The 26,026-nt window shown below is 37.9% G+C and overlaps 1 protein-coding gene across 2 annotated transcripts; it reads right to left on the reverse strand.

Annotated features, from left to right (window-relative positions):
- Positions 1-430: 430 nt before the first annotated feature.
- On the reverse strand, positions 431-24,259 carry ube2l3b (ubiquitin-conjugating enzyme E2L 3b). Of its 2 annotated transcripts, none has more exons than XM_028824085.2 (4): positions 24,148-24,259; positions 6,402-6,497; positions 3,441-3,627; positions 431-1,477 (listed from the first exon to the last, which is right to left on the reverse strand). In XM_028824085.2, the coding sequence occupies exons 1-4, from the start codon at positions 24,172-24,174 to the stop codon at positions 1,323-1,325; spliced, it is 465 nt and encodes a 154-aa protein (XP_028679918.1). In that variant the 5' UTR covers positions 24,175-24,259; the 3' UTR covers positions 431-1,322. The 2 variants fall into 2 exon arrangements, with proteins under 2 accessions (XP_028679918.1, XP_028679917.2); XM_028824084.2 differs by lacking the exon at positions 24,148-24,259 and adding an exon at positions 24,061-24,090.
- Positions 24,260-26,026: the final 1,767 nt, after the last annotated feature.

Below are 26,026 nucleotides of genomic sequence, written 5' to 3' on the forward strand. Positions count from 1 at the left end.
GTGCATTCTCATAAAAATGCAGGGAAAACATCCACTTTAATGAAAATTATAACAACTAAAAGGGGCAACGCAGAAAAAGACTCACTCATGTTGAATACCAGTTACAACCACGTGCAGGACAATTTCCAAAGTTAATGCCGAAAACAATTAAAAGGAATATGAGAAAAGAGGTGCTTAAATGTTTTAGTCTTACAGTGCTCCAATTCTAGACCTGTCCAGGAATACACATTAAAAAACATTTACACCACTTAGTTTTTAAATTACGTTTTGACGGTTCTCTCAAATTAATACCATACTGTAGTTATGTTTTTGTTTACACTGCTAACGTATTTGTCTCTCCAAGTCATCCTAATCAATCACTAAACAGGTCACAGAAAAATCATTAATGCATTCAATCTACAATATTATGGTCATTGTCAATTAAAAAAAGTTTAGTTTTTTCCTTTTTATTTTGTCGGCTGAAATTAACACATTCCAAAAACTGAATCACTGTTAAGCAGAACACCGCAAAGGATGTACACAAAATGATAAACCTGAAAAACCCACCCTCACACCCAAAAAATTCTCTTTAAATAAAAGCGCTTCCTAAATGCAAATGATATTTTTAAACATAAAAAACTCAAAAACATTAGGAGTCTTAACAGACCCAAAAAAAAAGTAATCTCCCTCTAGATGTTTAATCCCACGCAAAACATGTTTTTTTTTTAATAATTATTTAAACATTATAATTGGTAATAGAGCTGCAATTTCTGATTGTTTAATATTACAAATTGAGGTTAAGAAGATTTTGAAAGCAAGTTCCACAGAACACAGTGCAACTTTATAAGCAAGAGTAGACAGCAACATAAACTTGTTAACACACACCTTCAGTACTGTATTCTAAGACATAGTTCTTGGGAGAAGGAAGGGTCAGAAAGTAGCAGGACAAAAGATGACAATAGTAAAGAAAATGATTCAAAGGAGCACAACTTATTCCTGAACAGAAAAGTATTTGTTTTGATAATACTAATTAAAAATAAGAAAACAACAGATAACAAATCCATAGTCAAGTAATGCAGTGATTTTTTTTTTTTTTTTTTTAAAGAAATAAAGCAGACCTACAACATCGGGTGTGTTTTAACTGCTTTGTTTAAAGTTACCTTCCTAAACCTTCTTTTTGGATTTTAAAAGGGGGGACTTTTAGAAAGTTAGTAACTGCCACAGGCTAACAACCAGGAGGTGACACTCATCTGTGATCCAAAGAGTCCTGCTTCCAAGTGCTTCTGAAATGCACTGCTCCGGGTCTGCTAGAATGACACTGGTGGTAATCACAACATTAAGTCTTAGTCCACTGGTCGTTTTTCACCATATTTCTTTGTAAACTCTTCTGCGTTCTTAAAGAATTTTTTACGGTCCTTTGAGTATTCTTCAGCTAAGTCAGCCCTCAGAGGGTGCTCCGGTTGGGGGTCATTCACCAATGCTATGAGAGATTGGATTACTAGTAAAAAGAAAAACAAATACACGGTTAGGTTGTCGGTTGCAGACACATCACCTTTTCAAGCCACTGATCAATATACCAAACTACATTGTGATAACTAGAAATATAAAGACAACTCCTGCATGCTATATGATCATGTTTAAAGACCAATCACTTTTCTGCATAGTCTAAATTTATTGTACTCATGCAGATTCCAAGCTTTTGTATATCAAATATAGCAGTTGTACGACAGCATTCATAACTTGGAAATCACCCAGAAACTCAGGATTTTAATAGAAATTGTGCTCCGGTTTCCTCCCACAGTCCTAAGACATGCAGGTTAGATGGATTGGCGATTCTAAATTGGCCCTAGTGTGTGCCTAGTGTGTTTGTGTGTGTCCTGCGGTGGGTTGGCACCCTGCCCGGGATTGGTTCCTGCCTTGTGCCCTGTGTTGGCTGGGATTAGCTCCAGCAGACCCCCGTGACCCTGTGTTCGGATTCAGCAGGTTGGACAATGGATGGATGGATGGATGGATGATTCTTTTTACGAAACTTACTATTAAACTGATTTAAAATATAACCAAGACATTACCAATGTATAAAGTGCTAATATTGCTTGAAATTACTGATTTATAATTTATTATGCACATATAACTCCAAAGTCCCATTTTCAGCAGACCTTAATCCAGTGTCCTAATGATACACTCTCTTAACTTATCCTTAAGTAATCATGTTTAAATGCTAATTGGTTATTACAGAAACATTTGTAATTGTGTTAGCTCAACTGAAACCTGTTGCACAAATAGACTGTTAATCTTTCAACATATCCACAATCATATTTTTGGTAGTATACAGTATATAAAAAGGAGAGAAAGAAAACAATTAGTGCATTCTGGTGTAAAAAGGCTGATTGTACAAATTACCTAATAGGTTATTACATACTGGTGAGAACTGTGCAAAGTAAGACTTCAATAGTGACGCCTCACAAGCTTTTGATAATATCACATTGACAACGGTGGTCAGTTCTACACTAAATCAGTTTTGATCTGACAAAGTTGCTGGGTTCAAAGTTAAAACCAAGAGTAGTGATGTGTGGACTCCATGGAGCTCACTTTGTGCATTTGATGAAGCTACAGAAATGTTTGGGAACTTCACAAAATGCACTGAACTGAAATAAAATATGCTACACTTCAGAACAATTTCATATGGCAAAGTAATATATACCATGAGAGCAAAGAAATAATTTTGACTGGAAAAATACTGAACTTATCCTTTAAGAGATAACACTTCTTCAGTAAAGAGTGTTAAACAAATCCTTCAGCTTCAACAAATTACATTGCATTAAACTGTTGTTCATTATAAAGTATGCAAGTTAGAATGGTGCACAAATACCAGAGCAGCATAAACCCACAAAATTCACAGTAGCGTGGGAAGAGTTTCATGGTCTAAAAGGTGAATAGGTGCATTACATTTTCAGGCTAGTTATAGGCTTGCAGTTGGTCTCTACATCTCTGCCGAATAAGTATAAAATAAATGCAATGACTAAACATTTACATTTCAAACTTTATTCTATAATTATACATTTTTTTCCTCCCATTAATAGTAGTAAAACATTTGGTACAAAAATAGAAGTAATCTGCAATCTTTTAAGTGTTTGAAACTTCTAGTAAAAAGGCTTCATAGATCAACTACACTCAGATACAGACTCTCAAAAATGAATGTCATCTGTCATGTTGATAATGCTGGCCAGTGGAATTAAGACCGTTCTACAGCAAACCTTATTTTTGATTGTAAACCATAACCAAGTGAGGTTGCAACTTCTTTCACTTGAAGAAAGGACTACCAGCTGAAACTTGAACACCCAAAACTTTAAATTGTACTTTCCACTAGCTAATACCATCAAACCACTTAATTGAACTTGATGAAAACTTAATTGTACCTTTCTTAATACTAAGCACTCATAATTACCACATGAATTGTGTACCTTGGTCGGTTTTGGTAGCTGGCTTCCAGTTTTCTGCGCTAATGACAGGCAGGCACACTTGTCCTTTCTCATCAATGTTGGGGTGATATATCTTTGTTTTAAAAGTAATCTTGGGTGGTTTAAAGGGATACTCAGCTGGAAAATTTATCTCAATTCTGAAAGCTCCTTTGTCATATGGAGGGTTGTCCTAAAATAAAAAAGCAACCAAAACAATTGTCATATGAAAAACAAAATGAGTAAAATATTACGAACAAGTTAAAACTCCAAAAATTGTAAGAGCTAAATCCTTAAGTCCAACAAAAGTATATAATGTTAAAAATTATATTTGAAGTCATCACTTTTTTGCCTTGTGAATGAGAAAACACTACACAGGAAAAATAAGTTAACTGAATAATTGCTTAAGAAAAATCATACAACTTAATTGTAATATTTCTTTCACCTACCAAAAATAAACTAATGTACATTAAATAGCAAACAGAGAGCTATTTGATATAATATCATTCCAAATATACAGTTTTCCAAAGGTGCACTTATTTCATGATATAATATGATGAATGACAGCTGCTAAAATTTAATGGAGCAGCAAGTAATGTTTTGATGATATGCTGGCCATTAAACCATTACCAAAAATTGCTTGCCCCCACCTGCAATGTCAATCCCATTCCCCCTCTGTGCCATCAACACAGAGATAGCACATTACCACTTCTATTGTTATGACTTGCTGCTGTTGTCATCCATATTTCTGTGCGCGCTGTACTGCCTGATGTGATTCCATTCCTACAGCACCTTTCCTCTAAGCAAAGTGGCACCTGGCTGTCAGCGAAGAAAATAGAGGAATTTACCAAAGATAGTCGGAGATGGATTTATTACATACCTGATTCGCATCATTTTCATACTTTATGCTTTGTCAAATTTTATTATATATATATATATATATATATATATAAAATAAACACAGGCCACTTTATTACGTACCCCTTGCTAGTTAGTAGCGGGTTGGACTCCCTTTTGCCTTCAGAACTGCCGTAATTCTTCGTGGCATAGATTTAACAAGGTACTGGAAACATTCCTCAGGGATTTTGGTCTATATTGACATGATAGCATCATGCATTTGCTACAGATTGGTCAGCTGCACATCCATAATGCGAAGGATGGAGGCCATTGGAGTACAGTGAACTCATTGTTATGTTCAAGAAATCCGATGGAGATGATCTGAGCTTTGAAACATGAAGGACTCCTGGAATTATCCTGCTGCAAGTAGTCATCAGAAGATGGGTACAATGCGGCCATAAAGGGATGGACATGGTCAGCAACAAGACTCAGGTATGCTGTGGAATTTAAATGATGCTCAATTGGTACTAATGGGCCCAAATGGTAACAAGAACATATCCCACAAACCCTTATACCACCACTAGCACCAGCCTGAACTGTTGACACAAGGAAGTATGGATCCATGCTTTCATAATATTGACAACAATTTCTGACACTACCATCCGAATGTTGCAACAGAAATTGAGACTTGTCAGACAAGGCAACATTTTTTCAATACTCTGTTGCCCAATTTTGATGAGCCTGTGAGAATTTTGGCCTCAGTTGCCAGTTATCATCTAACAGGAGTGACATCTGGTGTGGTCTCCAGCTCCTGTAGCCCATCTGCTTCAAGGTTTGACATGCTGTGCATTCAGAGATACTCTTCTGCATACCTTGGTTGTAACAAGTGCTTATTTGAGTTACTGTTGCCTATCACCTCAAACCAGGCTGGCCATTCTCCTCTCACCTCTGGCATCAACAAGGCATTTTCACCCAGACAAATGCCAATCACTGGATATTTTCCTTTTTTTTGAACATTCTCTGTAAACACTAGAGATGGTGGTGTGTGAGAGTAACAGTAGATCAGCAATTTCTGAAATACTCAGACTGGTTCATGTGGCACCAACAACTATGCCACATTCAAAGTCACTTAAATCACCTTTCTTCACCATTCTGATGCTCAGTTTGCACTTCAGAAGGTCATTTTGACAATGTCTACATGCCTAAATGCATTGAGTTCCTGCCATGCGACTGGCTGACTAAATATTTGTGTTAACAAGCAGTTAAACAGGTATACCTAATAAAGTGACCAGTGAGTGTATGTATATACGTATATATCAAGTGAAACTGTGAAGTTTACTATTTTACCTGAAAGTTGTCAGCCTTACTTCAAGGAAGAGGGTCAAGTATTACCAAATGCGTATACCAGCATAGACAGGTGACAGTGCTCTGTTGAAGGAACTTAAAACCTGTGGCATATTACAGTTCTTTACCCTGTCATTAAAGCAAACCAGCAGTAACAGTATGACATTACGTTTTGTTGACAGCACTGAAAATGACTGTAGAAAAAATGCTAAGGATCATATGATAGGAAGTATGTTAAGTAAAAGGGCCTTCTGGAGCAGTGCCAGGGACAAGGATGGTGAGTTCCTTGCCTACTAGTGGAAGTGGGTTGTAGGGGCTTTGCCAGCCACTTACTCTGGAGAAACTTCATTCTGGCAGGCATGACAAGGGTTGAAAAAAGAAGAGCAGTCAGAGCCATCAGAGAAACAACAGAAACAGCCTCAAGATGGCTCTGCACAAAGAGGAGTGATCTATCTGTGCAGTATAGCTACTGGACCACAAGCCAAGGACTGATCATTTCCGTCAGGGTAGCCTGGGTGAGGGTGTCTGATGTTGCGAGACCCCAGGATACATCACTGAAGATATATCCCACTGCACCCATATAGGATGTATTTCAACATTGACATTTGATTTAGAAACAATAGGTTTAAAAAAAAAAAAAAAACAAACAAAAAAAACTAGAATGAAACTAGCATCCAAATTCTTGAGTTGCTCGTTTTGTAACCATTTTAAAAATATTAATATTAAACATTGTATGTTTATTTTTCTCAAGCAGCACAAAAATAAATTATTGCTAGGTATACTAACCGGAACAATAAGTCCTTGCCAGGTCAACAGATTTGATTCATCAACTTGAATGTTACGGAAGTTTTTCATTCCAGACTTGCGGATTTCTTCAAGTTCCTGAAGAGCATAAAACATGCAATAGTATTGTGTAACAAAAACCATAGTGGTACTCTCATTACACAACCAATTTAAAAATGACAAGCTGTTATATAAATTCTTATGTATTATTTCAGAGGAGAACAAAAGCCTCACATTTTGGAAACCAATACCTAAAAGGCAGATGCATGAACTTACTTGTTTCCTACACATTTTGTGTTTACTTTCAGTTTCATATGTATCACATATTCTAGCTATGAAGAAAGTAATATTCTTAAAAATAACTGCATTGCATTGTTAATAATTAATGGTGAATTATAACCAACGGCTTTGATCCAAGAGGTGTGACTAAAAGTTAAAAAGTCTCAGTGTACTGTATATTAATTAATTACATTACACAGACATAGATAACATCAATAAACATTGTGACATATTATTTGTGCTACAATGAAAACTTGAATTTAAAAAAAAAAGCTTTTTAGACTGAAAATATCTACAAAGCTAGAATACTCACTGAATATCTTAGCTGCCTGGTTATAGAATAATAAAAGAAAAAAACCCTAATATGAATTGTGGTTTTGTACTTAAATCTAACTTAGAAGGAAAAAACACAATGATGTATAATCAGGGATAAAAAGTAATACAAAGTAAATTATAATAAACAGAACACTATTATTGAGACAGCAAAACACACATTAACATTTTATGATTAAAAATACAAGTACGATCCAACTGTAAATTTTAATTCAATTTGTGTAAAGAACATGGAGCTGTATTCAATGTAAGAAATGCTCTAAATAGAAACTATTGTACACATAGATCTACTCACAAAAAAGATGGGCGTTGATAAACATGACAGCTATTTGTGAATGACTATTATAAATTATAAATATACCCAGGCTATTCTGTCCCCTATATGAATACACTTTGCAAGGCCTTGCCACTGATTACTTGTGATTTCTTCAGCAAAGCCCCATACTTTGTTTTGATGTGCATACAGTATGCTCCTAATATTGCTAAAAAATTTGAAATTTGGGGAGATTGAAATTATGTAGAATTGTTTTACTGGCCCGCGGTGGGCTGACACCCTGCCCGGGATTGGTTCCTGCCTTGTGCCCTGTGTTGGCTGGGATTGGCTCCAGCAGACCCCCGTGACCCAGTGTTCAGATTCAGCGGGTTTGAAAATGGATGGATGGATGTTTTACTGGCATTAACAATGTCAGTGGGGTTAGTTACTACTCCAATTATTAGGGTCAGCTGTTATGCAGCAGAGAACGTTGGTCATGGGTATGAAGGGGAGAGTGTCTGGGACAACTCAGTACACTGTTAACCCCGATGGAGGTGTCATGGACCTAACTCAAAGAAGGAAGGTGCTCATTTGATAACTCCTGAAAAATACTCATGACGGCACTCTGTGGATTACTGGAGGGTGGAAGGGAAGGTAACAATTCACATGGTATTGTGCTTAGGGAAACCAATGCCTGATATTCACCCTTTGGGCAAAGGTACAAGTGACTGTAGTGGAGTGCGTAGGGCACGGGTGTGCAAAGCCATTCCTGGAGGGCCGCAGTGGCCGCGGGTTTTTATTCCAACCCAGTTGTTTAATTAGAAAACAATCCTTGCCAATAATTACATTTCATGGCTTTTTAGTGCTTTAACTCTGCTATGTCAAGTCATTCTCAAATCCTAGATTTTTTTTTTCCATTCTAAAGATATCCAAATATTTTGAAGTGTAAAACGGATGGGTAATTCTCAATCCTTGACTTTTTTGTCTTCTCTTTCCTTCCAAGTATTTAATTAAACCAAATAGTGCATGATAAATACACACAGGCGTAAAGGGTAACAAGCAAAATGGATAACTGCTGGTTTCTTTTGTCATTTGCATCTTATTGCTAATAAGGAGCAATTAAAAACCAAGAATGCAGCTGTTTAAGACTTAAATAAGCAATAAGGGTTCAAAATCTTAACGAGGGAGATAACTAAAATGAAGCAGAAGTGTTTCTAGAGCAATTAGTGCTTCTTATTAAGCAATTGGGTTGGAACAAAAGCCTGCAGCCACTGCGGCCCTCCAGGAATGACTTTGCACATCCCTGGCGTAGGGCTTCATGCACAACCCCCTGACTGTATGCATAAGGAATTAACAGCATACTATGTGTAATATAAAATACACACTCTAATCTCCTGTTTAGTATGTTATTTTAATTATTGCTGCTGACATAAGGCTGGCTTTCGTTTTTATTTTCCTGTCTATAATACTAGATTCTAGTATGCATATTCATTGTTACTACAATGTTTATTGGGGGTGAAAGTAGAGTTTCGCTGGGCAGCCCCTGCCCTAAGCCATCCTCCAACACAACTTTTTCAGTTATATTAAAATTATGTTGCATCTATAAACGTCAGGCATCTATAAAAAAAAGATACATTTTTAAAAAGGACATCTGCTGAATTCATGTTAACAAGACACTCAAGGCATACTGTAGGAGAGAATTGACAAAATCAAATAAACACACCAAGTTTGCTGCTTCAGTTACAAAGTCAACACCTATAAGGTGGTCAGGCAGGAAAGCTTTTTCAAAAGCAAGCCAAATAAATGACTCAAAAGTGGCATTTACAATGAAAGGGCCAGATGGTCAAGCACATTCAGCCTTAGCTACCGTCACATGGCTGCTGTTCTCAGAATTCTGATAGATCAAAATATCAGACATATGTACAGTTGTGCCAAGTCTGTGCGATTTGTTGATTCATCAACAGCTAGGGATACATGATCAGCCTGACTGACACCATGACAAGGCCTAATTCAAGCAGTATTCACTCCAAGAGAAGTTGGTCCTAGAGCAAGTCTAATTGATGAACCATGTCCTAGATCAGGGGTAGGCAACGTCGGTCCTGGTGAGCCGCAGTGGCTACAGGTTTTCATTCCAACCCAATTGCTTAATTAGAAACCAATCATTGCCAATCTCAGACCTTATTTAATTTAATGGCTTGTTAGTCTGTGCAATGTAAGGCTCTTATATCGTAGATTTTTTTCCTTTCCAAGGATATCATCCAAATGATATGAAGCCTAAAACAGATCATTTTCAGTCTGTCACATTTTTCTATTAAGTGTTTTATTAAATCAAACAGTGCATGAACAACACACACAGATGTAATTGGAAAAAAGCTAGCTGGAGAACTGCTGGCTGCTTTGTCTTTTACATCTTATTGCTAATAAGGAGCAATTAAAACACTGAATGCAGCAGTTTAAGATTGAAATAAGCAATTAAGGTTGGAGGACCTTAACAAGCGAGACCACTAAAATGAAGCATCAAAATGTCACTTAAGCAATATGTGCTTCATCAGCAATAATTGAGTTCTCGTTAAGGAACTGGGTTGGAACAAAAACCTGCACATACTGCGGCTCACCAGGACCGACGTTGCCTACCCCTGTCCTAGATGAAAAAGACAATACAGAAATTAAGGACTATCAGATATTAAATAAATGTAATTCTATTCCTTTGAGCATACTAATCTATACTATGCAAAACAGAACGCAATCACATAACCTACACAAGTATACATTCTCTAAACCTTACAATGTTTGTGCTGCAACTGCAAAAGGAAAAAGGGTGACATATAAACGAAGACAAGTTTTTTCCTTGTTCCCCATTTCCATTCAGGCACAAGCTTCTCACTCTCACCTGCAAATCCCCAGGCAAAAACAAGGAACTCGTGCCTACCCTTGAAAGAGTGCACTATTAAGCTGATTTTCATCTAAAGGTATGGGCAATGTAAAAGTCACAATTTGTCAACGTGCTTAACTGGGGCTCACGTACAGTTTGTTTGCTGCCAGAAATTCCACGTTTTTCAAGAAGCATGTTGATCAATGTGTGTCAGATTCTAAATTAGTACTTAAAACATGCTTTTTTCTTGTGTTTGATATACATTCACTACAATAGTGTTCCAAACCAACTACAGAAGTGTATATATCTACTCTCTCTCTCTGTAAAAAATCCTAAGTCTAAAAGTGCAACGATTTTATGTGAGTTTTTTGTCACTCTTTAAATATGGCTTATTTTAAAAATTACATATACAGGTACTTGTCGACTTACGACCGCGATTGGTTCCGACTGACTGGTTGTAAGTTGATCTGGACGTAAGTCGCCCTATGTTAATTTAAGGTAAGAATATTAGACTGGGTAATAATATTGTAATCATCTTAAAGTAATATTTTATCAACATTTTCTTACTTTCTAAGACAAACACAGCATACTACAGTACAATTTGTTTAATATGTGGAAAACGTACAAAACAAGAAATACTGTACTGTACATTTAATTCCTGGCACCACTGGTGCTTGGCTGCGGGTTGTCGATATCGCCTTCATCAGATCAGACAAGGCTGCGGACGGGGTGATGGGAGGAGTTGCTCTTTTCATAAACATAGTGAGCTTCGTCTGAATTGTTTGTTTTTTTTTCTCTTCATAAATTTCGCAATAAGGACGAAATGTGTTGCGTGCCATCCGTTCAATCCTCGCAAATCGTTCAATATTTGGGTCCATTTTTTCAAAATGAGCGAGGAGTTTATTCAGTAGAGATAAATCTTCTGACAATCCCTTTGTGGTGAACATTGTTTGTGGCACCTCCTCCTCTTCGTCTTACTCCAATTCTCTTGTTTCTTCTTCCGCCACTCTTTCTTCTTCCAATTCTATCAGCTCTTCATTCATAAGTTCACCTGATTCCCGGTCTAGCAACTCCTCGACATCTTCCATTTCACATTCCAATGAAAGGTCTTTTGACAGTTTCACTATTTCTTCACGAATCTCATCAAGTTCTTGTTCACTGTTAAATCCAGCAAAAGTATTTACATAACGCTTAACACACTTCTTCCATACGCCATTCATACACTGTGAGTCGACATTTCTTGCGGGGAGGGCTTCTGTTTTCTCTGATCTGAGTTCACCTCTGTTATAGCGCGTCTTTATTTGAAAAGAGCAGTGTCATATCGGGGCGAGTGTGAACGCTAACTTTGACAAGCACTATAAATTTACAGCGGTTGTTACAGACGTAAATCAAATGTATGTTTTTATTGTATAATATTAACAATAACAGCAGCTCTCTACTCAAAGCGGTAAACTCGAGAAGCTGCTAGCATCGAACCCAGAAGCTCTTGATTGGGAGTCAGCAGTTGTGTGTGGGAACTGTTAACATTTGAATGTGATGATTGTATATAAAACTTGTGCACGAACGAGACTGGGATAACTGTGGATGTGGATGTGAGTGGTGTGTGTGACTGAGAATGACTGGTGTGAAGCCTGAAGTCCAAATATCAAATAAACACTTTCACAAGTACAAGTATAACAGAACAAGTGCGCTTTTATTCAAGAAGAAAAAAGAAAGCAGGTTGCGGTAAGCAGTTGATGCGACTGCTTGCGTAGTGCAATCCTAAGAACTGCCCAATCAAGAGCTTCTGGGTTTGATGCTGGCAGCTTCTCAAGTTTGCCGTTTTGAGTAGAAAGCTGCTATTAGTGTTAATATTATAGGGTTATATGTTAGGGTTATATTATTATCGAAAATTGCCAAAACAACAAGACACAAACACACGTGGGGCAACACTGCTGCGTATATTTTTACTGCTGCGTAGCGAGACTTGAGAGTGCGGGAAACTGGCGCTGCCAACAGCTGGCAGGGGAAACAGTCAAACGCGTCGTAAAGTCGAACAGTCGTAACTTGCATAGGTCGTATGTCGACGAGTACCTGTATATGTTTGGTATCATTCTTTTCAGAATTTAACAAACTTTAATGTGATGTTGTTAGATTTTCAGATTCTTATTCCATTTTTAAATTATAAACTAAAATTTATCAAGAACTCACATCCAGCGAGACAAGACTTAACCAAGAGTGCCAAGAGATTTAACCACGTCCGGAGACAAAAGACAAAGAGTAGGACAGCTGCTGTAAAGGCTTTTAAATGTTCGAAGTGCTGCATGAGATGCAGACTGGCAAACAGCAAACAGAGTGAAAAAGCTATTACAATTTGTGTGTATTAGTCTAGAACAAGGTCTCTCCAGGAGAAACAGGGGGTTTATAGTCTTCCCACTTAATTTTTTTTTTTAATTTAATTTTTGCTGCTGTTAATAGCAAAATAGGCTTTGGCATGAATAAAAGTAAATGCTGTCTGTTTACTTTTTTTTAATCTAATACATACAGCCAGCTTATCTCTTATAGTATTACATACAAGGATGAAAAATAGACTGAAATCATTATATTTTGTTTAGCTATGGCTATGAACTAAAATTTTTGTGGCCCACCTAGCACTATAAAAGGAGACAGACAAAATTGGATCTGTGTGCCTGAAAAATGTTAATAAATAAGTTATATTTTCATTAATATATTGAAAACTACATGAATTAAACAAGAAATACAACTTTAATTCATGGAAGCATTGAGTTTAATTTATAAATTAGGAAGATGTACAGTACATTTGTATATAATGATTACCTCTCAACAAATGAATTATACCTAATTTTATACATTCACATTATGCAGACCTCTCAAACTGTAGGGCCCTTTAAAAGTTAGTTGCAAAGTTCTAAACCTAACTGCTCATTTTTAGATAAAGGACAAAGCTAACAAAATTATTTTCTAACTTAAATTATGCATCTTCAGTGTTGTGGCCCAAGTATGTGTTTTTTATTGTTATTTTACTCATTTATATGTAATATTTACTTAAAATAAAGCTGAAGTGTCATGCCTTTCTGTTTTTGATTGTTCACACTATCATGATATACCCAAAAGGGGTGCAGAACATTCAGAACTTCAAGTAAGAGTTGGGAATGCAGTGAAATGGATAGCTCATAAAGCCACTGATTGGTCTCAATGTATGTACTGGGAGATCACAGAATTATTTTGGTAAATGATAAGCAAGTGTGGAAGCACTAAAAAAAATGTTTAGTTATACAATGTCTTATTAGTATGAGGGCATACAGAATACTGTGATAATTCACAAAACCACCATATGTGCAGAATTAAATCAAAGAATATAACCTTACAATAAATGCAGTAAAATTTTCCTGAGAAACAGAAATAATGGATGCTTTATTGAATAAAAACAAAAAAAAAACAACCTAGCCACAGGGGATGCACAAACCAGTGTGTTTCTTCGTGCCATTCCCACACCCAGATAAATGGGGAGGATTACGCCAGGAAGGGCATCCGGTGTAAAACTTTGCCAGATCAATATGTAGACAACAATACCAATTTGCATACTGGAGTGGTCAAGGCTCAGGTTAACAACAACCGCCACCAGTACTGTTAGCCAACAGGGTGCTGGTGGAAATTGGGCTACTGTTGGCCGAAGAAGATGTGTCCGAAGGCAGGAGGAGAGGAAGAAAGTAAAGAGAATGGAACTGAGGGTAGGAACTTTGAATGTTGGCGGTATGACTGGTAAGGGGAGAGAGTTAGCAGATATGATGGAGAGAAGGAAGGTTGATATATTGTGAGTGCAAGAGACTAAATGGAAGAGGAGTAAGGGCAGGTGAATCACAGGTGGGCTCAAATTTTTCTATCATGGTGTGGATGGGAGGAGAAATGGGGTAGGGGTTATTCTGAAGGAACAGTATGTCAATTGTGTTTTGGAGGTGAAAAGAGTGTCAGACAGAGTGATGATTCTGAAGCTGGAAACTGAAGGTGTGATGGTGAATGTTGTTGTTGCATATACCCCACAAGTTGAGTGTGTGATGGATGACAAAGATTTCTGAAGTGAGTTGGATGAAGAAATGGAGAGTGAACCCAAGGGGGAGAGAGTGGTGATTGGTGTGGATTTCAATGGACATGTTGGTGAAGGGAACAGAGGGTATGAGGAGGTGATAGGTAGGTATGGTGTCAAGGAGAGGAATGAAGAAGGTCAGATGATAATGGATCATTCGAAAAGGATGGACATGGCTATGGTGAATACGTATTTTAAGAAGATGGAGGAACATAGGGTGGTGTACAAGAGTGGAGGAAAATGCATAAAGGTAGATTATATCCTATGCAGGAGGGTCAATCTGAAGGAGATTGAAAACTGCAAAGTGGTGGCAGGGGAAAGTGTAGTTAGGCAGCATAGGATGGTGGTCTGCAGGATGATGTTGGATGTCAAGAAGAGGAAGAGAATGAGGGCAGAGCCAAGGATCAAATTGTGGATGATGAAAAAGGAAGACTGCAAAGTTGAGCTCAGGGAGGAGGTAAGACAGGCACTGGATGGCAGGGATTAGTTACCAGACAGCTGAGCAACTACAGCAGATGTAGTAAGGGTGATGGTAAGATGGGTGCTTGGCGTGACATTTGGACAAAGTAAAAGGAATCTTGGTGGTGGAATGAGGAAGTACAGGACAGTATACAGAGGAAAAGGTTGGCGAAGAAGTGGGACAGACAGAGATGCAGAAAGTAGACAAGAGTACAAGGACATAAGGCGTTAGGTGAAGAGAGAGAGGTGGCAAAGGCTAAAGAAAAGGTGTATGATGAGTTGTACGAGATGTTGGACACTAAAGAGGGAGGAAATGACCTGTACCGACTGGCTAGAGAGAGGGACTGAAGTGGTAAAGATGTGCAGCAGGTTAGGGTGATAAACGATAAAGATGGAAACATACTCACAAATGAGGAGGATGTGTTGAGCAGATGGAAAGAGTATTTTGAGAGGCTGATGAATGGAGAGAGAGAGAGAGAGAGATAAAGTTGGATGATGTGGAGATAGTGACTCAGGAAGTGCAACAGATTAGCAAAGAGGAAGTAAGGACAGCTATGAAGAGGATGAAGACTGGAAAGGCAATTGGTCCAGATGACATACCAGTGGAAGCATGGAGGTGTTTAGGAGAAATAGCAGTGGAGTTTTTAACCAGATTGTTTAATGCAATCTTGGAAAGTGAGAGAATGCCTGAGGAGTGGAGAAGAAGTGTACTGGTAACGATTTATAAAAATAAGAGGGGTGGGTGTGCAAACCTGTAGTAACTACAGGGGGATAAAATTGATGAGCCACAGCATGAAGTTATGGGAAAGAGTAGTGGAAGCTAGGTTAAGAAGTGAGGTAATGATTAGTGAGCTGCAGTATGGTTTCATGCCAGGAAAGAGCACCACAGATGCGATGTTTGCTCTGAGGGTGTTGGAGTTGCAAGGCATCTTTGTGGACCTGGAGAAAGCATATGACAGGGTGCCTCGAGAGGAGATGTGGTATTGTATAAGGAAGTCGGGAGTGAAAGAAAAGTATATAAGAGTTGTACAGGATATATACGAGGGACATGTGACAGTGGTGAGGTCTGCATTGGAGTGACAGATGCATTCGGTGTGGAGGTGGGATTACATCAGGGGTCAGCTCTGAGCCTTTTCTTATTTGTAATGGTGATGGACAAGTTAATAGATGAGATTAGACAGGAGTCTCCGTGGACTATGATGCTCTAGGAGAGGAATGACTATCTTTAGGAACAAGACAGAATACATGTGTGTGAATGAGAGGGAGGTCAGTGGAATGTTGTGGATGCAGGGAATAGAGTTGGTGAAGCTGGATGAGTTTAAATACTTGGGATTAACAGTACAAAGTAATGGGGATTGTGACAGAAGTGAAAAAGAGTGCAGGCTGGGTGGAGGAGAGTGACAGAAGTGATTCATGACTGATGGGTATCAGCAAGAGTGAAAGGGAAGTTCTACAGTTTGGTAGTGAAAATAGCTATGTTATATGGGTTGGAGAAGGTGGCACTGACCAAAAAAACAGGAGACAGAACTGGAATTGGCAGACTTAGAGGTGTTAAGATTTGCACTGGGTGTGACGAGGATGGACAGGATTAGAAATTAATACATTAGAGGGTCAGCTCAGGTTGGACGGCTTGGAGACAAAGCTAGAGAGGCAAGATTGCATTGGTTTAGACATTGGCAGAGAAGAGATCCTGGGTATACTGGGAAAAGGATGTTAAGGATTGAGCTGCCAGGCAAGATGAAAAGAGGAAGGCCTAAGCAAAGGTTTATGGATGTGGTGAGAGAGGACATGAAGGTGATGGGTGTAACAGGGCAAGCTGCAGAGGACAGGAAGATATGGAAGAAGATGATTCGCTGTGGCAACCCCTAAAGGGAAAAAGTCTCTTCAAGCTGGTAAATAATTTAAATGTAAAATGTGTTACATTCCATTTTTCAGGATATTTCATCCATTACTCAACTTATCTAATTTGGGGTAATGGGGAGTCAAAGCCTATTTTGAAAGGCACTAGATGAAGGTTGGCATAAGCCCTGAACAAAGCAATACTTGGAATACAAGGCAAATTCCCTCATACCAGACTAACTCCAGGTCCTTACTCAAGCTAAAAAAAAAAACCACATCTTTAGGATGTAGACCTGAAGTCACAGTATCCAGAGGCAAGAAACAGACAATGTCCACAACGGCAAATGAGGAAAAAAAAGTAGTATCACAATCATTTTCATCAACCACCCAAAAAAAAAAAAAAAAAAAAAAGACTCCATATTCAACCAGTCAGGCAAAGTGCAATGTACTATTGGATCCTCTTTCACTCACGCCTAGCTTTAAAAGTTTCACCTTCAAATATGTTAGCTAAATTGTAAGGTGAGGACGACTAGATTACTGTAATGCAATCCGCTCAGGAATACCCAAAAAAGACATAAATCAACTAGTGCAGAATGCAGCTGCTAGAATCCTAACCAGGAAAAGAAAATCCAAGCACATTTCTCCAGTTTCGATGTCACTACACTGGTTACCTGTGTCATTCAGGATTGACTTTAAAATTCTGCTTATGGTTTATAAAGCCTTAAATAATCCCACCCCATCTTATATATCGGAATGTCTGACATCTTATATTCTAAATCGTAACCTCAGATCCTCAAATTAGTGTCTCCTTAGAATTCCAAGAGCAAAACTTAAAAGAAGTGGTGAGGCGGCCTTCTGCTGTTATGTACCTAAAATCTGGAATAGCCTGCCAATAGGAATTTGCCAGGCTAATACAGTGGAGCACTTCAAAAAACTGCTGAAAACACATTATTTTAACATGGCCTTCTCATAACTTCACTGTAATTTAATCCTGATACTCTGTATATCCAATTCATTATAATAACTATTCATGGTGGCTCTAAAATCTGTACTAACATCTACTCTCTCTTGTTTCCTTTTCTGGTGTCCTTTTGGTGGTGGCGCAACCATCTACTCAAAGCACCGTGATGTTCCAACAGTGATGGATTAAAAGCCAGAAGTCTGCATGACCATCATCATCAAGTCCTTCCGTGAGAACCCTAAATACAAAGAGGACTATTTCATTTATGTTAGGTAGAATGCCCAGAGGGGACTGGGCGGTCTCGTGGCCTGGAACCCCTGCAGATTTGATTTTTTTCTCCAGGCGTCTGGAGTTTTTTCTTTGTTTTTTCTGTCCCCCCTGGCCATCGGACCTTACTCTTTTTCTATGTTATGTCTTATTTTAATTTCTTATTTTGTCTTATTTTCTTCATTATGTAAAGCACTTTGAGCTACTTTTTTGTATGAAAATGTGCTATATAAGTAAATGTTGTTGACTTATGTATTGTCAGTGAAACTCATACTGAAGGGAAGTCAAAAGATTTGACATCCTTAACACAGACAAGTCAAATATAAAATAGTCTAATCAATAATTTAAAAATTTAGAGCAACAATTTTCAACGAAAGTACACGTCTATGCACAATTTTCCAAACATTCTCCACTGTCCCATTGCATACATAGCTTGGAAAACAGAAGTGAAGTGCAAACTAAGACTTATCTCTATCGAAAGCAGACATTGCAGGGACATCAAACCCCGAATAGTACTGGAAAGGCCCACATTCAGAAACCAAGTGTAAAACCCCTGCCTCTAGTCAGGACAGCAGTGCTACAGCAATAATTACATACTAGAAAAGTTTTTAGATTTAGGCAGATATATCCATTCTGAAAATGCAATGTACTTAACTATATGTGTTTCAAATACAACCATGTGAATATGACAAACAAAGTGAAAACAAACAGAGCCAAAACGTTTCTTGAAACAATCAAATAATGCCTTTGGCTATCTCTAATATGATGTAAAGAAAATTAAAAAAAATCTGTTATAAATAAGGCTGCAAGTCAAGCTTTCACAGTTACTGAAGCTGTAAGTTAATGAGAAATTGTTTTAATTATAAACTCATACAGTCATGTGAAATAATAAGTACAACTCTTTTTTTATATATGTGGACATATTAAAATGTATTTTCATTTAAACAGTATCTTTTGATAAAGTCAGTGTAATAGGGAAAATATGAAAATGTACTTTTGCCATAATTTATTAAATGAAAAATTAACAAATATGCCATTTCTGTGTATGGATAAAGTAAGCACACCCATGGCTCTAATAGTTGGTGGTGCCACAACAAGGTGTTTCCTGTAACTGTTACAGAGAATTTAAATCTATATATCAATGTTATCTCAATCACATTAAAGTAAAATATGTTGTAATAGCTAGCTTTAGGTCATGTAAGACTTAATTATTAAAGGCTCATGCCTGTACATTTTTATTCTTATAAATAACTACACAACCACCAATATTTATCAGCTCAAGGCTAGTAATGTGAAAACTAATTAAGTGAATATAGGTGACGGTCACTTCCTGGGATAGGGTGGCAAGTGTGGCCTTCGAGTCAAGATAATAGTGGCGAGAGATGGATAGAAATTCATCATGCCTAATGGAGGTGGAAAAAGCAAACCAACAGGATAAGGGAGTTGTGTCTAAGGAGTCAAGATAGTAATGAAAAATGTACAAAGCAAAGTTGTTTAGGGATAAGAATTGTAATAAATATGAGGTTCTCCCAGGCTAAGGGCCTCACTTCATTGAACCAAGACGGCTTTGTGCCTTATTCTGATTACTCATCCAAAAACTCAAGCATTTTCTTTGAGGTGAGAATGAGTTTTTCTCCAAGACACTGTATAGCAGTCTCTGAAATTAACTGGGAGAAAAATGTCTGCCTCATCATTTCAGAGCATATTGTTTCAGAAGTCCTAGTCTTTACCTAGGTGTTCATGTGCAAACTTCAGTCTTACCCTTATGTTTTTTCTGGACAGCTAAGGCCTCAGAGAGTTTTTTACTAATGGATAACTCCAAAACCTTACTGCAGCCTCACTGGTACACTGCACTACGCACTGCAATGTTACACTCTTTTTGAACCAATAGGGTATTGGGGCTCCCCACGAAGCCTTGATCGTGTGGAAGCACATAGTTCTGATCATGTCAAAGCTAAAATTTGAGGGACTGGTCACGGTGAAGTCTCAATCTCATCAAAGCAATAACTGGAGGCCCATGAAGTTTTGATCATGTCGAAGCATTTAGTTTCGTTTCATCGAGTCCAAGAAATGGACGGTTTTCCACAACTGCAAAAGTGAGTGCTGCCAAAGGTCACAAAATGTTGCTACCACACCTTTTTATAATTAGGGTTTTTCTGTACTACCACCTCACCCAACAGTACATTTGCTTTGCAGATTTAGAAAAAGCATAACTTTCTTTTTACACATAAAATTTAAATATATGTTTATTTAAATTATATAATGGACTACAAAATGTAAATGTGGCATGATGCTTATTATATTACCTGTATCTACAGATGGTGTTTAAATGGAGATCAAATCTTGATATGGCCACATATGCTTAAAAAAAGCAAACATTTCATGGGATGTACTTACTTTTTCACTTGACTGTGCTGTACACTGTAAATATTTTATCAAAAATAAGACTGCCAATCACAAAAACAGTGTCTACAAAGGCAATTTCTTAAAAAAAAAAAACTTTACCATAGCAAAAACTGCATTAAGATGATTTTTTTAAAGAAAGTTGCAAAATTGTAGTGTTTATATTCTTAATCGATTAAAGCATCTAACACCATTTAAATAAAGTTTTTCAATGTACATATAAACAAGCAAAATTACACAGTCCAGACCAAATCATAGCTATACCAGGATATTGCAATCACTCCTAAAAAGCATGACATACAACAAAAATATAAATAGAAAGACTGTCAACTGGAAGATTCCCGCCAGGATACTCATTAAGTTAAGTAACAGTGCACAGATGCATCACGTCGCATTCTGTATTACTGTATATATAAAATTCTAATATACTAAACATGCTGAGAAATATCATGATAAACAATCTTATACAATGCTTAGAAAATTAGCATAATGGTGTTCCCCTAATCAAATACATATGGCATTAATTCTTTAAAGCTTAGGAAATAATGCCAGCAAGTATAAGCCAAATATTTTGTAGTGGGGAGGTGAGAGTAGAATAAAAAAAAGAAAACTTTCTCATAAAGAAACCAAGTTTTTGTAGTTTGAAACAAAAGAGTGGTGCCAAGCAACAAGGTAACAATTCTGAGCTGGCTTATTTCTTGGCAACTAATTATTTCAGCCCAGTATTACCTTTAAATAAGACTAGCACACACTGAAGTACATAATATATATTGAAGTTATCCAGTGTGTGCATTACTTGTAGGGTTATTAGTGTGTGTGTATGTACTTATGTGTATATATATATATATATATATGTCTATCTGTACAACACTGAAGATATGACACTTTGATACAATGTAGTCAGTGCACAGCTTGAATAACAGTGTAAATTTGCTGTCCACTCAAAATAACAACACACAGCCATTAATGTCTACACCGCTAGCAACAAAAGTGAGCACTTTACATCCACGGTTGGTACCATGCCAAGTGGTACTCGTGTGGTCCTTTATTTTCCATGAATCGATGTTGCTAGAATGCCAATATGTTGCATATAATCATATATTGTATAAGTATACTACTGTAAATGCATGGAAGACTCCAAGCCGGCTTTTATTAGCGCGGGTACCCATTTCCTTAATTAGTTTAATATTACTAACATCATTATTATAGTCATTATAGTGATTATAGTGACTTTTTCTTCAAAACAACACGGGCGTAAATTAACGATTCATTGACAGTGGTACTTAAGTTTACTGGTCCAAGTGGAGTGGTACTTGTTCAAAAAAGTTTGAAAACCGTGGCTTTACATTGTATTAAAGTGTCATATCTTCAGTGTGGTCCCATGAAAAGATAAAAATATTTACAAAAATTTGAGGGGTGTACTCACGTTTGTGAGATACTGTGTGTGTGTATATATATATATATATATATATATATATATATATATATATATATATATATATACACACACACAAAAATTGTATTTTGAATACAGGGTCAGCAGAAATCAACATTATGTTCTATTATTCACCTAATTGAAAGGTACTTTGTCATTAGGGTAATGTCCCAAGGGCAAAATTACTGGAGCTCAACTAGACAGCCCACATGGCCAATCAGTTAATTGATAAATACTGGCTCTCATTCAAAATGAAAGTGCCAAGCAGCAACTTTTAGTAAAGCAGGAAAAAAAAAAACCCTTACTCCAAAAAGACACCAAGAGACAGAAGCGAGCCTTTATTTCTTGGATAGAGAAATCCTGTGGCATCACCAAATTTGCGGTTCCGCAGATTCCTGGTACCTTTCAGCAGCAGCTATCCAGCTCTTCAATTCAATGATCATACTGCTATAAAATGAGTGAGGTCTGTGTGTAGAAGTATGCAGATGTTTGTCATATGCAATCATGAAATAAGGGATGGCACAGTGGTGTAGTTTCTATGTTGTTGCCTCACAGCTTCAAAGTTGTAGTGCCGAGTCCTGGGCCAGGCACTGTCTATAACAAGTTTTCAGATTTTATGCACATACACATTTCTTTTCTGTTGATACGTCTGTCATCACATACATACAAAATTGGAAAAAAGCAGGATGTGAATGTAAATTAAGATATTACATTTACTTATTTGGCTGATGTCTTTATCCAAGGCGACTTGCAATATTTGAGATACAACTGGTAACATTACTTTTGGTTTTTCCCTATTTAGAGCACCGGCAGGTGAAGAGTCTTGCTCATGATCTCACGGGGTCAATAATAGGATTTGGAGTCACAGCCTCAACCACTATGCCACACTACCCAAGTTATAGGAGTACACTGGGGGATAAACATGCCTTGCCATGGACTAGCACTTCCTAGAGAAACAGTTTCTGCTGTTTAGACTTTGGCTATTCACCATCCTGTTTTTTTTTAATGAATGAATGAATGAAATATGCAAAGATGTATAGGATATGCAAATCTAATACGCAAACCTTTAAAAGCTACTCCACACCACCTGTCTGGACTAAAAGTCCCTTTTGACAATTGATTTACCAAGTATGAGTTTACAGCACACTATCTTAGCGTTCCTTAAAAATAATGTTTATGGAGCCTTTAAATTATTTTTTTTATATAAAATTTTTTGATCAGAAAAACCTGAAAAGCACACATCTCTCCTGTGTGTCCTTGAAAAACTTACAATGCCATCACTCACTTGTGATGCACAAATTTTCTAGTCCTGCTTTTCCCTCAGCTATACAGCCAGCCATTTTATGATTAATCTTACTGTACTACCTGTTCATACTCAGCTCTACACATTTCAACATGTTTTTATTCTTAGTTAACTTTTAAGTTGGTCATCAAACAAGTTTCGGTATATTAAAATAATGAAGTAAAAATCACATATACCTGTACATCAATTTTTGATAAACACTCTTTTGATAACACCTTAATAAAGTAAACAGCATTCAAAGCACTAAGCAAATCCAAACACATGATAGTACAGTTTTAATTTTTTACAGTTTGGACACAGACAAGTGAACTGTCTTGCGCAGGGTCATATTTGATTTAACTACAAATCCCATTGAACCAGCAATAGCACAACGCCACCGTATTGATAAAAATTGATCATCAAAATAGCATACAGGTTCGGACAGCAGATACAACCGCCCTCTTGCCATCAATTGTGACCGGTGTAACGCCCCACGCTGACATTTATCAATACAAGTTACTTCGTGCTCTTCCTGAAATAGGGCATGACATCACCACCCGCAATGCTGTCGACAAATTTCGAAACACTAAAAAAACGGACCCCTGACAGAGTATTAAAAAATGACTTCGTGAAGATACCCGAAACTGTTTTCACAAATTCTGATTTGTAACATTAGCTCGGTGACGTAATGGAAGCCCTTCCCTGCCGGCTGAGTCGTACACGGCTCATATACACTGTTATTAAAATACCAATGATTTAATTCGACATAAACTTTGTCTCCATTATCCCAAATGATTTTTAGTTTACAGTTTCTAAAGGACTAGAATACCCAGTGACTGGCTGGTACAGCAAAAGCTCGACTTCCTGAGATCCCGAAAGTAACCAACCAGCCGGCCTTTCTCTCACAGATATGCAACGTCCACATCTCGGGTTAAAGTAAAACCAAATGCGAGCCCTGCGGCTTTCATATTCAATTCCCCAGACCTAGGTATAACTTATCTACAAAACGATGAATATTTTAACAGAATACAATTAAGTCAAACCAAAAGGGAAGAAAAAGCCGGGGGGTGAGTTCGCGGCCTGTGTTGCCCGCCAGCTGACTAGCACTCCGTCGACTGTGAGCGAGCGAACGGCCAGGCAGCCGGCAAGTCGCCGCAGTCTCCTACCAACAACGTATCTTCAGATAAGCCCTCACCCAGTCTCCCTCCATGCGCGTCGTCCTCCTCATTCAGTTTGAGTAAAGCCAACAGAAAACAGCCACCTTTTTTTTTTTTTTTTTTACCTTGTACAGCCGTCTGCTCGCCGCCATCTTGGAGCTAATGAAACTTCCCAGAATGCACAGTGCATAGTGAGCAGGCTAAAGCCACTGCACTTCCGCCCAAACTTACATTGCGTCAAAGATGCCAACTTCCGCCCAAAATACCCCGTATCCGCCCCGCCGCTGCTCTAAAATGTCGGAGGAAGTGGGGGATTCATTAGGGCTGCGATTGTTTAGGGCTTCCCGTTTGACGGTGTCATAACGAAGAAAACCGTGTTGATATTGGCTGTTTGTAGGTTTGTGGGTTCCAGCGATAGCTTTAATTAACATAACCGAATATTCCAGTTTTGGCAGGCGGTAGCAATGGGGCGGAGCCAATCCCGGCAGCACTGCACGCAAGGCAGGAAATGGCCCTGGACCAGTGTTGCCAGGTTAGGGTAAATTCCCCCATTTTTTTGGGTTGTGGGTGGAATCAAGGACACGAAGAGGAAAATGGAGTGGGGGTAGCAAAATATAACATGATGGAATTTCATTCAAATTAAGGAGTTTTTTTCATGTGAATTTCCACAATGGAAATAAACATCCATAACGTCTATTTTCCCCACCCCCAAATGCTCAACAGAATCATTATCCTGCAATAACCAACATACTGAACATTGCAACAGCCACCAGTTTCTCACTGCTGTTGCTGGATAGAGATTTGGGGCCATCAGACAGTGCACTCTTAAAAATACATTTGCATGGATTTACATGTATTTGCTTAGCAGGATACGTTTATCCAAAGTGACTTACAAAAGCAGTTAACATTGTCAAATAAACACCAGTCTGGGCAACAGTTTGGGAACAAGTGTCACAGGACAAGGAGATCATTGCAATTGGAGATGTCAGAAAAAAATACAAGTGAGCTGCAATTCCTAGATAAGAAAACCTAATAGTTAATAAATGTTAGACAGAAATTCACCAAACAAGAGAGTCTTCAAATGCTTTCTAAACACATTGAGGGAGTCAGAATTCTGAATGGAGGTGGGCAGCTTGTTCTACCAGCTAGGAGTTACACATGAAAAGGACATGAAGTGAGATGATACACAAGAGGTGGCATCACCAGACGCCATTCATCAGCAGACTCAAGTGGCCGAGCAGGTGAATAGGACCTCAATAATGTCTCTATATACTGTACGTAAGTACCAATCCACTGAATACTCCCTAGGCAAGTATCAAGGACCTGAGCTTAATACTGGTTCTAAGATGGCAGTTTGCTGGATTCCTCAAGGAATCATTGTCTGACTAAGAACCGTTTTGTTTCGGTAAGGGCTCTTTGCATATTGATTGGTTGTTTGGACTTTTGAAAGGTTCCTAGCTAGTGGACAACACAAAAATCTTTAATGTATTGTAAGCTACCGAGCAGAATACTAAAGAAAATCTGAACTTAGTCTGTGTTTTTGTCCTATTTAAATCATGAACCTATTGCTATTTCACAAATCTGTTATCAACGATCAACTATGGTTTATGGAGCCTGTTATGGATATACAGTAAATGCATAAAGCTCTTTCTGGAACCTCCATGTGGACAGTTCTTTTGGAAACCAGCCCAGTACCACACAAGGAACAAGACCACCATGACTATGTGGTGACTCATTACAGAGCCTAATGGCTGATTGTAGAAGTGACTTAATTTGGTGCTCCTTAGAGCAACACAGTCATCTCAGCCAGTTACTAAATATGTTCTCTTTTTAGCCAAAACCTCATACTGGGGTTGAGAGCCATTATCCAGGACAGTCAGCAGCTTGTTGAGGGACCTCTTGGTCTACCACTTCCTCCAGTGAGTCCAGCCTGACTCCCAACATTGGATTGCCCCTTTAAATCAGTTTATTTAGATTGTTGGCATCACCTGAACTGATGTAATT

Source organism: Erpetoichthys calabaricus, chromosome 18 (assembly GCF_900747795.2).
Source record: "Erpetoichthys calabaricus chromosome 18, fErpCal1.3, whole genome shotgun sequence".
NCBI lineage: Eukaryota > Metazoa > Chordata > Cladistia > Polypteriformes > Polypteridae > Erpetoichthys > Erpetoichthys calabaricus.